Source organism: Mercenaria mercenaria, chromosome 5 (assembly GCF_021730395.1).
Source record: "Mercenaria mercenaria strain notata chromosome 5, MADL_Memer_1, whole genome shotgun sequence".
NCBI classification, from domain to species: Eukaryota; Metazoa; Mollusca; class Bivalvia; order Venerida; family Veneridae; genus Mercenaria; species Mercenaria mercenaria.
The window spans coordinates 89,952,402-89,967,310 of record NC_069365.1 but is presented as its reverse complement, the minus strand read 5'-3'; the positions used below and the strand labels follow the sequence as shown (position 1 = coordinate 89,967,310).

At 33.4% G+C, this 14,909-nt stretch overlaps 1 protein-coding gene across 5 annotated transcripts in view; it reads right to left on the bottom strand.

Annotated features, from left to right (window-relative positions):
• Nucleotides 1-14,909, bottom strand: part of LOC123557907 (gamma-aminobutyric acid receptor subunit alpha-6-like) — an 88,173-nt gene that overhangs the window by 21,358 nt on the left and 51,906 nt on the right. The window contains exon 1 of one of the 5 annotated variants that reach the window (XM_053544262.1): nucleotides 10,187-10,559. The exons of 3 other annotated variants lie outside the window; for them this stretch is intronic. In XM_053544262.1, coding sequence (XP_053400237.1) covers nucleotides 10,187-10,218 — 32 coding nt within the window. In that variant the 5' untranslated portion in view covers nucleotides 10,219-10,559. Of the gene's footprint in view, nucleotides 1-10,186; nucleotides 10,560-14,909 lie in introns of those variants that run through there. One more of the 5 variants, XM_053544264.1, reaches the window with a different exon arrangement.

Here is a 14,909-nt window from a genome sequence, read left to right as displayed (position 1 = left end):
AAGATGTTGGAAATGTTTGTCTCATTGTTTATTCTTTTTAATAAAAATGTTACTGCTTTCATTGTCTACCACTTTTTTCCCACCCTTGCCTGAAAAAACAGTAATGAGTTTGTACACTGTTCAGACAATTGTGCTCTGTTAAAATTTAACCAAACACAAGTTTACCTGCATATACAGAAAGCATGATATGTCACCATGCGCGGATCCAGAAGGGGGGGGGGGACCGGGGGTCCGGACCCCCTCTGGAAAATCTTTAAAAAAGGAAAGAAGACAAGAAGGAAAGAAAATGTTTTTCGAAAAAGGCAACATTAGGACTGCATGTAAAGTATATGCGGCTGCTGCTACATACGACCCCGACATAATTCATATTATTTATCTAAAAGAAACTAAGAATTTTACCTTCAAATCAGCTTGATTTTATCATTTTCCCAAATTTAACAGGTTAGTCCATAAAACTGTCCCAGAATGCAAAAAATGAAGTGCTAAATTTCAAAATTTCCAAAGGGGGGCGGGGGCAGGGGATCGGACCCCCTCTGAGAAAATTGGCTGTGTCCGTGCATGGTCACTATACCTGTCCAGTACTGGACATTATGGTAAACGCTTCTTTCCTGCACAAATGACAATTTAGCAATTTCTGTCCGGTTTGTACAAATTTCTGGCCGCGATAAACCATTTGACTTGTAACATATATGCACAACCGATAAATATTAGGTAAAATGTTCACTGTTAATATACAAGAGAATTTTTTATAGATTAACATTTAAGAAGTTTCTGTAATAACAAAATATGACGGCATTTGACTTGACGTAATAATGTGCATTATTCTTTGACATTTTGACAATGCAGTTAACAAAATACATGCACATAAAAAATGTCTCAAAACATGACTGATTAAATGTTCGCAGCTGGATGAGGTTAGACAGTACCAAATATTTCCATTACTATTTTCTGTATGCGAGTAACAATTTATAACATTTTGTATCAGATTTTTACAACTTCGCATTCGGCGGATTACTAACCTTGGAACGTAACAAGTTTAAATTTTATCAAAACAAAATACACAATATTATCACACATTGGAATTTATTCAATGATTTTCGAAGCTGATTATGAAATACTTATCTTCATAGTTTTCTGTCAGAAAAGAACTTCTTGTATATTTGTTATGCAATATCGACTTGCATGATGCATTTACGCTTTCAAAACAGAAGTCAGACACTATCGAATAATGAATATATTACTGCACGTGAAGCAAGACATTAGACATTTGTTCTATAGATTTACTAGCGAATGCACTTGAATAGTGAATAGAACTGGCGGCAAATGTCTAGACATGGAAACATTAATCTTTTCGGAACATTTTGAGAAATAAGTAAACAGTAACAAAGCAAACAGATACCACGTCTCAGTTTGCTTAATATGTGCACTCTTTAAATATTTATTTTTCTATAACAATATGCGTGGTAAATAAGCATGTTTACTACTATTACTTAATTTTCCTTATTTTTTGTTTTCAATCTTGCGTAGAACGTTAGGTCTGAACAAAAACGGTATCGTAACAAAATCTTATTCTTTAAATGGCATTTGCTTTTAACCTTTAGCCTGCTGGCGCAAATGATTCTGCCTTTGCGTCCAGTGCAGACCAAGATCAGCCTGCACATCACATCCGTGCAGGTTGATCATGGTCTGCACTGTTTTTTTTTCAGTCAGTCAATTTTCAGTGAATACCCTATCGAATAATAAATGGTATTGCCAAATTGAATGATGTACCAGTTTATTTTAACAATTTAGCAGGATAAGGGTTAAAACAGGACAATGACGTTTCATTAAGAAGCATTGATTGTATATAAAATACCACTGACTATGTCTACCAGAGTGTTTCGGAAAATATATATGCTCGTATAATTTTCTGCTAAATTTGGCATGAGACTGCCAGTATTCTGATAATTCATGGTTAGACTTCTCTAACGCCTTGATGAGTCAAAATGAACATGTTCAGAACACAGCAGTTCGCAATATCATTAAGACGTCCCGTCACAGTCATATCAAACAAGAAGCATGGTCTACCCGTGAAACATAGGGTATAGTAGACAATTCTAACCCATATTTATTAGGCTACATAATGCTTATTTGTGCCATGTTAGACTGTACGGACTGGTAAGAAATTTATGATTGCAAGACACTGTGGTTTTAGTCGTGCTAAAGACAGAAACCGTAATGTAAGGCAATCGGAACGTTTCGTATTCTGCTTAGAATTATACAAATGCTTATCAGTAAATATATAATGCCAATGAACCGTAGTACGTGGTAACCTTTTATAGCAACCTAACGGCAATAAATGTCCGCTGTTGCGACTATAAAATTATACAAATACAAGTCCATGGAACTCTTTTTCAGACACAATTAAGGTAGTTTGTACGCTGGCTGCTTTTTAAATTTTACTAAAAGTCATTTCCTTTAAGAGCACTTCACAATTTCTTCGTATCAAAGTTTAAAACAATATTTTCTTAACACAGTTATCTAAATGTTCAATAACTATATAGTTTGTGTTTTTATGGGTAGTATCTTTAGTGCCATATGTATGTCGTAAAATGTACATGCGTGCGTGCGTGATTATGTGGTCGGGATCTGCCTAATTTCAACAATTCTTTCAGTCTTATAAAAGACGACGTTTACTGTAGCAGTGGTCACAATGTCCACAGTACTGCCTGGAAAATATCACGCCATAGACACTTGACATGATACCTCATCCAGGCACAGTCGCATTATACTTAAACCCGAGCTAATCAATGCAATGACTAGCCTTTTAATGATTACTGAGCGCCAAGCGATAAAGTTCATAGTTCATGTCACTAGTATGATGCGGTCAGGAGGCGAACCAACGACCTCCCACACTCGAGAAGGGGGATATACCATAAGTCTACTTGGTATAATATTAATCATCAACATCATAATTTGAGTAATAATGATAATTATAATGGTAAATGATGCAATTTAATTCAATTTACGTAAGAATTGGTAATTCTGTACATGAATGCACGTCAAATAATCCACATGAATAGACGAATAGTATTCATTAAAGTGGAAATTCGGGGCTTATGAATGCTACTCTTTACTAAACAAATAATATAAAAAACATAACACAGAACATAATTGAAGAAATCGTCCAACAACCCATTTTTATGCAATATTTATGCGTAATGTTAGTTATGGTCAATAGATATTAGGAAGTAATTTTAAAGAATAAATTATTTCATTTAAAAATTAAATAAAAATAAAGTTAAAGATTCCATCGGTATATCTGAAGACTACACGAATGTTTTATAGTGTTTATGAACTTCGTTAATATATGAATTTAAGGATTTAACTAAATAGCCAATTTGTTTTCTTCTTAAAACAAATGTTTGCTAGAATTTTCATCTCCAAGTTAATACAGTCTCTCTGAAACCAATTTTCTGCTCTTAGACCACTTCAACGAATAATAAATCGTATCATTAAATGTATAATTAGGATGAAGATTTCAAATGCTAAACGTTCTATCAAATGGCAATACATTTATCTCGCAAAGAAAAGAAAGAGTACGGAGAACGATTTTCTATATTTGTTCTCCCGTTGTGTGTCAAAGATAATGAGATTTGTTACGCCAGTTTGGAAGATTTATTATTTCTAAATGACTTAATATTTCCAAAGGAATATTTGATGAAAGAAATATTGAACGTTTCGGGCAAAAATTTCATCTTCGTTTCTTATTTGTATAAGAATGTTCTTTTTTGCTATTTTTTATAACTTAGAAAATGTATTACATTTTTTACAATCTCAGCATTAATATCTTTCTCTAAATATTTTGTGCAGTAACACATTTGAACACCAGTATCTATTTAATATTTTCAAGATGTAGTAAATGCACTATCAAGCTTAGTTCCCAAGCTTCCAGTAAATGTGCCCACACTTAAAACCCTTACAAAGGCTGGTTGGCAATTAAAACTACTCGGAAGTATTTAAGTAATGGTTTCAAGTAAAATTTTTTTTAGATTCAGGTTATTCTAACCAGTTTTGTTGGAAAGATTTACATGTACATCTAAATCTACGGTGTACTGCCCATCTATCAATTCTGATTATAACTTGGAGGCGCTTGTCTGGGACAGACTGTTAAAAGATGAGTAAGCTAAAGAGCTAAAAGTTAAAAAGAACTACAAAAAAACTACTAAGATTAAAAACATAGATATAAATTAGAAGGTTACAGTTTCCAGCCTCTAAGTGAATAGAATCAAACTGGGGCTGGACTGTAGAGGAAGACCATTCCAGGATCGAATTGTTCTCGGAAAAAGGATAAGAATGTTATTGCGTATGAGATTTGGGATCAAGTAATTCAGGTTCCTTGTAGGTGCGAGGTGGTTATGGTCAACTGCAAAAAGACTGTACTTTATTTTTGGGAATATCTGATGCGGCTGCCAGTTGAGATCTTTAAGCATTTGGGTGGCACTGCTTGACCATAGTTGGTACTTCGTATCGAGCTGCAGATCGTTGTACTCGTTCAGTTTTGTATGTGAGTGAATTGTTTTCAAGATGTGGGCGGACAAAGGTGTTGTAAGCTATTTCTTTTACTTTTCTGTTGTTTGTTTTGACATTACTTTTGATGAAACTAAGTGAGTTATTTGCTTTCGATGAGATGTTATCAAAATGTTTTGACCAAATGAGATCTTTATTTAGCAGCTTTTTTAGTTTTTAGTGCTATATTATGAAGTGTATAATTGTAGATGATAAGTTTTTTCTTTCGAGTAATTCTCAATGCCTCACGCTTATCCGGACTGACCAGTCCTTTTCCCAGGCTTCTAGGGAATGGAGATTATTTTGTACAGATTGGGAATCAAAGGAGGATCGTCAGATAGACAAATTTGTCAATTACAGAAAATCGTGAATTACTTTTGATGGATACTGGGGTGTCATTTCTGTAGTCTATGAAGAGACAAGGGCCAATGATTGATCCTTGTGGAACCCAAGAAAGAACACGAAGTTCATTTGAGGTAAAAACAAGGAAGAAGATCCAACAGGGAAAGCCACGTTCTAAAAACGCAGCCTCCCCTAACGCAAACCCAGCACGCGGACGTGCACACGATCAGCACACACACACACACACAAAGCAAACACACAAGGACAAAACAAACAAATAAAGGAACACAGTGGGGCACCGCCTTGGAACGGTCAGCGGCAAAACCACCACTGGGGAGTTTATTGTGCGCCTAACCTCACTCTTACCCCCACCATATTCCAAACTCACAGGACAGTGTAAATAAAAGGTATCCCCGCAAGGTGAAACCCTAACATACGCAAAGGCAACAAAAGGCATGTAATGTAAAACATACAAATGCTCTTATATATAAATGCAATTCTTAAGAACCTAAAACTCATGTACTAAATGCCTCTGTAGAAGACAGAGCAACAAAGGAAACACCCTTAAGGGCCCGTCGAAACAGGCCAGAAGACGGAAATCAAAATAGCTCAGTCCTGGTGGGATTAAAGAACTACTTATCATAGAGTCCTCCACCTTTTCCGTCAGACACAATCAGAGGAAAGCGTAGCGTCCAACTGTAAAAGGGCTGAACACCAAACATGCTGTGTGTCTCAAAACTGTTGGGTCATAACCTCTTTGAATAAAAGTTTAATGACTTTAACTAAATACAACTGGAAAATTGCCATGACCTAAAATCTTACGAAGTTTGTAAACCACACACCCATATAAAACGGGTTTAAATATACCTTCTCGCAGAAGTGTCTTTAAATTGCTATTGTATTTTAAAACCAAATCTGAATTACGATACTATAGAAAAATTTAGCAAAGGATTTACGTAATTTATAATAACGGTAACCCTGTTGAAGAAGCTTATTTGTAATATCTTGGTTACGTTCACTGAAATCCTCAACATGACTACACGCTTTTGCAAACCGAATTAACTGAGAAATATGTATCCCATAAGATGTAGTCTGGGGTACATCCTCATCCAAATGGGGGAAATTTACAAAACTAAAATTAAAATAATCCCTCTTGTCATAAACTTTGGTATGTATAAAATTGCCGTAAATAGAGATATGTAAATCTAGAAATAAAGCAGTATATCCGAGTTGTTAGTTTTATTTAACTGAGCTCCCGGGGATAAATAGTATCCACCAACTGAGCAAAAAACGGATTATCCATATTAAGTATATCATCTAGATAGCGTAATGTACTATTAAGTGCAGTAATAATGTCTGCCTGTGTATCTGGAGAAAGACCCAACATAAAATCTCTTATATAACAATATAAAAACAAATCTGCGACAAGGGGTGTACGGTTTGTTCCCATTTGGAATACCAATTACTTGTCTGAAACTTGAGGTAAATATTGTTCAATAAAAAGGAAAGGGCTTTACAAACTTCGTCACAGGTCCACAGAGTATAATTCTTTACAATGCAGCTAGTAAAAACGCTTTATCGAAATTGCAAGCGAGAAAAGTAACATTTTCACTGGCAGAAGTCTTTTGAATTAGGACAGTTAGTTTATCATTTATTAAGTTATGTAGTAAAGTCGTATATAAAGTATAAAAATCGTATGTACTGACTGAAGACACCTTGTAATTATTAATTCTAAATTTATCCTGGATTTCGCCAGAATTTTTTACCGACCAAAAATAAGTTTTTTACCAGATTTTTCGTACACTTTGTCACAATATCTTTTCACGTGGGCTGTTACAGCAGTAAGGCATGATGTTTATAACTTGGAAATATTTGTTGTGGTACAAGAGCTTGAATTAGTGATAAAACGAGCTTTATATGGTTGTTTGTGTAATTTTGGAATCCAGTACATTCTACGAAGTTTAATTTGCTGGTCATCAATATGAACTTTCAAATTAGAAACTTCAGTGATGTCATCAGTGATCAAATGTTGATTACAGAAATACTCAGTGTATAAGCTTTAGTACTATTTAGTTCGTTTCGTAAAACATTTATATAATGTAGGCGTCAAATGATGATAATATTGTTAGCCGCCCTGTCTGCTGGAACTAAAACATATTTAAAATGAAATTCTTGGATTTCTTTTTTCAGATGTCTTCAAGTGAACTTGGGCTTAGGTGGAAGTAGGTCCTCATTTATTTATGAAATCTAATACGAGAATCGACAGTATTAACGATATTACGTTTCCAAGACGATAATGCATTGGGCTCAGCATTTTCACGTCGGCACTATATAACACAATATGTTTCGACGGGTTCTGCAACTTATCCACAACTACTCTTTGGGATCGGTCGGTCTTTGGGAAATGACTTAATCCACTGGGATGCTTATGGTTGGACTCCCAGGGTATCGAGCTAATGTATCAGTTTATGGTCAACCTTGTCAAGTCTGAGGCTTTACTGAAGTCCATGGCGATGACGTCAGTCTGTTGGTCATTCTCAAGATTGTCAAATACCTCTTGTGTGAAATTTAACAGTTGTGTTTCACGGCTATGCATTTACCTGAAGCCATGTTGATACTGGCTTAGGTTTCTATCGAAGTGGGACATGATATTTGAGACACGATTATGTTCCATTAATTTAGCGGTAACACATGTTAGGGATATGGGCCTATAGTTACATGCCTTGGATTTTGGACCTTTCTTGTATACTGGTGCAACAATTGCTCTCTTCTATTCTTTTTGACCTGTTTCAAGAGATAGTAGGAATATCTTTGTATTGATTGGGGCTATTTCTTTGTGAAGCTCTTTTAGTGACCTTAGGGAATTTTCATCAAGACCAGATGCTTTATTTGGATTAAGCACCATTAGTAACTATTCCACGCCCTCACTAGTTATGAGGATCGTTGGCATTTCAGGTGCTGATTGGGGTTTGTTTCTGTTTTGCTGATTTGCATCAGACTTATGGGTTGGGGCTTTGAAAAGACAGATTCAAACTGTTTATTGAGGATGTTTGCCTTTGTGACCGTGTTGGTATGAGTTCGACCCTCATATATACTTCAAGGGCGCTACACCACAACTCTATGTTTTGTTATGTTTGATGATAAAATGATGCGTAAACATTAACTTGTTAGCAAATCATTGTTAAATTATTTGCCCGGATACTGGTTTTAACGTTTTATGATCCCTTTTGATCCCCTATGAAGTCAATATTTACATCACTACAATGTGTTGTTTACACTGGAGCTTAAGTTTATGTGATTTGAGTTTCATTTATGTGATTATTTTCCTGTGATAACATGAACATTCCATCAAAAGTTGTCTTCACAGGTCTTCATGCTCCACAGCGATCACGCGAAGTTCAACATCTGCCGCTGTTAGTACCTCTATGTGTTTTAACTATGATTTGTTTTTGGTTTAGTTTTGTAGTAAAGTAGGTTTCCAATGGACAAAAATTTATATTAAAAACTGAAACAATAAAGTCGAAAAATAACAATAGTAAGATTATCCTACCAGTTTAATAACTTTCAATGAACATTACACAAAGCAGCACAATAATTTTGTTTAGCTCATTTCTTTAACTGGAGTCAGTTGCCGTTTACAGAACAACTGAAGGTTTTATTATATTTCCTGTTATACGCGTATGTTAAAACACAATTACAGATGTTTGGTCGTATTAGATTTATTCTACAGTTCAAAGGCAAATTCATTTATTATCTTTCACTTATGTAATTCGAAATCAATCGTTGAAACGATTTACTTTAACTTTCTTAGAATATTAATTTTTTCTTCAACAATTTGTAAGTCATATTCTAAACGGAATTTCTATTAACTTTTACTGTGAATTAACTGACTGAATGACAGAACAAACAATAGATAAATATAGAGTAAGGGAAACAAGAAACTACTTGGTGTCACATAAGATAAATTTGAATAATTATTACCAAGATCTATTCTTTTCGTCTCTATTACTTCGTTTTTAGAGATATTGCTTCTATTGCATATTCTTGTCTAGTCTGCACATTTTACCTCTGTAACCGGACCTAGGAATAATTAAGAGAAGGCGTATCATTCATGCATCGAAATATTTATGTATGCAGCTGTAATATTTGAAATTCTAAACTACTGTGTATACAATATAGTATTGCACAACGGATGACTTTGGCCATACCACAAAACCCATCTTACTTCCCCATGCCAGATTACTCTCGTGGTATTAACTAAAGAACTATATTTAATGTTTAGGCTCGTGTATTAAATATATATTTCTGAATGTGAAATTTGATACAAATTTAATATATTGATAGTTATTTTTAATTTCTTGTAGTATATTTTCAAATTTTACGAATAAAACCTTAATCTTAAGCCACAAATGATTAAACTAAACCTTTGTTTTATTGCGTAATTGAAACACCATGAAGTTATTCTGTTTATAGACTTTAATTTCTCAAGGTTTAAGTACAGCATAAAAAGGGTTTCAAAACGGATTTTCTTTCGCTAGTGTAATATTTAATTTCAACTACTGTGTATCAATATGTTTGACAACATATTTGGGCATACACCCAAAACCCATCTTACTTCCCACCAGCTTCGTGTATTACTAAAGAACTATATTTATGTTGGCTCTGATTAAATATATTAATTCTATGAAATTGATCAATTTAATATATTGAAGATTTTTATTTTGTATATATTTTCATTTTACAAAACCTTATCTTAAGCCCAATGATAACTAAATTTGTTTATTCGTCTTTGAAACACATGAATACTTGTTTAAGCACTTGAATTCTCAGGTTTAAAGTACGATAAAACACGGTTTAAACGTATTTTCTTCCTAACGTAATAACACACGATACACACACACACGCAAACGCATGCGCACACGCACACACACACTTAATTTTGGGTTTCAGAATAGCTAATTGCTTGAATGCGTTCTGAGAATCTTGGTATTGATTTTATTATTTGTCAAAAGCTGAAAGTCTTGTGCAGAGATATGTATTTTACTTGTCATGAGCCGAACATGTGAAAACGATACTTTAAGATTTCAAAATACCAAATCCAATGTCTTATAATGTGACATTTAAAAAAAAAGGCTAACTTAATAATTTTGAAATATTTTTGCTGCTTATCGTACATAACAGGAATATTATGTTAACATCTTTAGGAATTTTTGAATCGATCTTATTTATTTATTTATTTGTAGTGAACTGATTGCACGATTTGACACTGATTATCATTAGTAAGAAAGTATCGTACCTTAAAAAGCTGAATATAAGTAATAACCTCATTTTGGCGATTCAGGCGCTCTGTGGTAGTAATTCCTGGCATTTGATTCCACCAGTCACTGTTAATTATTTCCAGAAAGAGCCACAAAAGCACTCACATTAATCACTCCGAAAAACGAAAACGCTAGACACTTCCTTTAGGTACCATCTGACGTAACAGAGTCACGAAATTTTAAAGAAGCATTTCAAATATATATTATTGTTATTTTACGCCATACATAAAACAAGTGCACATTAGCCTTTTTTGCTTCCTTACGTTCACACTAAGATATAAAATCGGTAAATCGGTGAGAATATATTTCATTGCCATGCTCTTTATAAACTTTGTACCTAATCTGTGTTGACGAAGTTCTGAAATGAACGTCTAGAGCACTTGAGTGTGTTTATAAGTAAGATTCAATCAATAAAGGAGACTTTCTGTGAACAACAGATCAGATACAAAACATTAAGTAAAATAGGTGTAATGTTAGCCTCTGATCATGCCGTCTCTAATCTCGGCATATTACCAGTAATTTCCGCTAAATTATAAATGATAAATCAGCTGGTGAGATATCAGAAATTTTTGAGACGCTACATTTTGAGAAGATGACACTTGATGAATACATATGCAAAACATGACTTCACGTCATGTCCCATGTGCGCCTTTGTCCTAGTTATTACGCAATATTGCACTTTGTTGTGATTTCAAAGTCTCATCCATATTTTTTTTCAAAAGCAATAGAAAAAAGTACAGACACTAAAACTTTAGGTTTTTTCTGTCTGTATTTTTTCTGTTGTATTTAAAAATTACAAGATAATTTATAATTAACTACTACCCTCTTTATTTTCCCATGGTTTAAAATAAGGTTACAGAAGGCGTTGGTATTATCAATTTATTATTGTCATTCTTGAAATATCTCTCTTATGAAGTTCTTCGTTACGTTAATTTTGTACCCAGTTACGTTATGTCTGGTTGATTTTTAGGTTAGACATGTCATTTTTAACCCCTGTTTCCCTACTGCATTTGCTTTTCATATATGTCTAATTAATGTAGGGATAATACACGTTTTTTTGTGTATTAACGTCTGCAGAAGCCCGCGGGATTGTTTGTGACTGAGACTAAAGGTCGAGGTCACAAACATATCCTCAGGGCTTCTGCAGGCATTAATACACAAAACAAACGTGTATTGTCGCTATTCTTGCATGAAAAAAACATTACACGACGACTAAATGCATTGTTTTCATATGTGATGACTTGACGGTTCCGGTACATTTTTATTTACCATTCTTGTTGTTCTTGGAAACGGTAAACATGTTTTAAATATCCATAACCGGGGCACACATAACAACAACACTACTAAAAGCGTGATTTGAAGGTTTTTGAGCATCTTATTTTTATCTTTAGTTTGCACACGATTTTTCTCCCGTTTATACATGGGCGGATCCAGCGAAAAAAGTAGTTTTTATGCAAGAATGGATTATTATAGAACCATTTTATATGAGCAACCACAGTAACTAATAGGAAGTGGCTCCAGTTGCACTGTGCGGTTCTAATTTTAAGTTAAACGAATATTCAAAATACGCAATGTATTTTGAACCGTTTTGAGTTTAAGCAGAATAGTATATAATATCATCAAAGATTGTAAGCAGATCTTTCAATTGATGTATTTTATCATGTACAACAGATAAACATTCATAACACACCTGTATTTAGTATATAATTTGATATCTAAGGTAACTGCGAAAGCTCGATTTCTTTTGACTATTGGCTTGTGTGTATATAGATCTGCCCATTTGTGACAAATGATACTATGAAAGAGTACGTGTAGAGAATGTGAAATATGAAGGCACGTGTTTTCATTTCCAAAGTTGAAAATCAATTAAGTCGCTTTAATAATTGTCAGTTTAATGGAAAATTAATACGAATAAAAAAACTGAACTTCCTTAATAATTTTCTATTAAAAAGAAAAATAATCATAAAAAAAACTGAGGTTCATCTAATTTTTTTTCTATTACAGAAGAAAAAAAAACGTGGTTCACTTGTCTATAAAATTTAAGGCCAAAAGTAACATAGACAATTCTAGAAGGTCGATGACTCTATAAGTTCTTACGCCCTCGATTGGATGGCTACAAATATATATGGGTCTTCTGCCTGTAAAGGCACTTAGAATGCACTAATAATTATAAATTGTCGCAAGAACAAGAAAATTGCGTAAACCACAATATTCTCTATTTACTGAAGTGTGCATTTTTCCGAGAGGAGGCAATACACAATGCATGTATGACATGAAATGAGTACCAATGAATAACACAATGAATGAAATGAACAATTACCTGTAAATGCACTCAAAATACACTAAGCAATGTCGTAAGACAAGAAAAAGGAAAATATAGCGCGAAGCACAATGTTATTTACTGAAGTGGAGTGCGAGAAAGTAATATACGTTTGAGGCTGTCATCATTGTTAATCATTATTAAAATGAAACTGACAGATGAATGAATGTATTAGAAATGTATAAGTGTTGATGAATTGATAGGCATTAAACTTCTTTTGTGTAAGATGTTTTTGAGGTCGCCAGAACAAAATAATTTCTCTGTGAGATTACTATTAAACGGTAATTCGGTTTTGTCCAAGCAAAAGTTCTTGTCTGGCATACAATTGCTTTAAGACTTTGTTCTCAACATCCTTACATCGTAAATCAGTCATGTGATGGATTAAATGCCAAATACTTATTTTTTCTACACTGAAGCATATCCCAGAGGCGATCTTTAACCTCCAAAAGTTGTTATGTTGTTCAACAATTTTTCTCAGTCATACAAACAACGGTGTACTTGTAGCAGTGTGTGCCATGTCTAACTTTATAGTGTTGAATTGAATGTGTTCCAAATTTCTCAATCATTAAAAGCTTTCATCAACACAGATTCAAAGCTAGTCATGTCGATATCGAAATGGTTAAAGCGTATTTGTTAAGTTAATTCAAGTAACCATGGAATGTTGAAAACATCACAGGTATCTTCTTGTATAAGAAAAGCTTCTCTTCACTCATGTACATATATTTACTTGTTCCAAAGCGGGATTTCAGTTTCAGACAAAGAGGATATTTGTTTGTTTCTGTGTAAGATATAATTTCATTTCAAAAATAGTAAAAATGGTATAAGAATACTATTTTCGAAGTTCACGAGATACAATTAATACATGTATCATTACTTTTCTGCAACAAAAAGTAATCAAATACTAATGTGCAAAACAAAGTCTGTCGAAAATATATCTGCAACAAGTATTTTTACCAATAATCGGAATTAAATCGTTTTTATGTGTAATATGACAGTTAATGGAGATGTAAAATCTGAACGATCGCAACGTATGATAACTGCGGAGTAAGATCCATTTGTCAAGTATTGATATGAACTCCATATTGGAAAAAAAATGCGAATCGACGAAAGAATTTTTTGTTTCATTTCGGAAACAAATACTGGACTTATTTTAATTTATGGCAAGTGCTAACGTTCATTTTGCATAAGTTTGTGAAAGAAATATCTTGTCATAATGATGCGATAATGTTTCATTCAAGCCTTGATTACAATAAGAATTTATTTTGACACTTAAAACTACTCTAAAAGTCTCAGTGATTGACAGTATTTGAAGCATCCTAAAAGGAAATTGATTAATGTAGTCCCAATGGGAGAACAGTGAAAACAATTTGATACGTTTCACTGTGAAATTATCAAATATATTTTCAAGATATCTCAGTAATTCATCCGAAAGCATAAATTAAACAATATTAATAAGTTTTGATCTGCTCATAGGCAGCTTTAAGATAACTTTGAACGTGTAACATTATGATAAACTGACTGGAGAAGGCATAAGAAATTATTAACTTATCAAAAATGACTTGCCAATTCTTTATTAGTTGTATCCGGGCCCAGGAAATAGCCTATTCATTGGCGATCGCAGGAAAGCATTTGTCTCCAAACTAAGAAATAAGTAATTTAAAGTGAATATTATAAACAAAACGTAAAATATTCCGCATTTCTTATTAAATGTTATGTTATGATAGATGGATGGCTTATTTTTATAACTTGTCTGCTCGTTGTGTTTAAATTGTCTGTTATAGACAGTGTTAAATGTTGTTGTATACTAGAAGTATATACACAACTGAGTTCATTATACTGCTCTTATACTTCCTTTGTTTTTACCAGTGTGTTATACAAACAAAGACTTGATTGGGGTTTACAAGTAATTTGTCAAATCATAAAGTTCTAATGCAGAGATGTTACCTTTAAAAATAAGAAGAGCATTTGAATTCAATACAGTGATATTTGCATATATCTAATCAATGTAGTAAGGGTTTATTCTTACGACATATGCTTTCTACATATTAGCCTTACTGGATGTCATTTACCGTTTTCAGGGTTTAATTTGTATAAAGAATTCAGCAATCTCTTGAAATGACCAGGAAGATCTGTAAAGTTTTCTTTATAACATCTTATTAAACTTGTACTTTACGCCCTTTTTAGTCTTAAATATGCACACGCTTTGGGCTTTGAAGAGAAATAACGTCAAAATGGTTCTACACAAGATTATGCAAACAGACAACAAATTAATCCTTGGACTCTAAAAACATCATATCGTTTCTTTTTCTATTAAATGAATGTGCACTTGATGTAATGTTTCTCAATTTCATTGTATTATTTTAGGACATTATGACAAATCA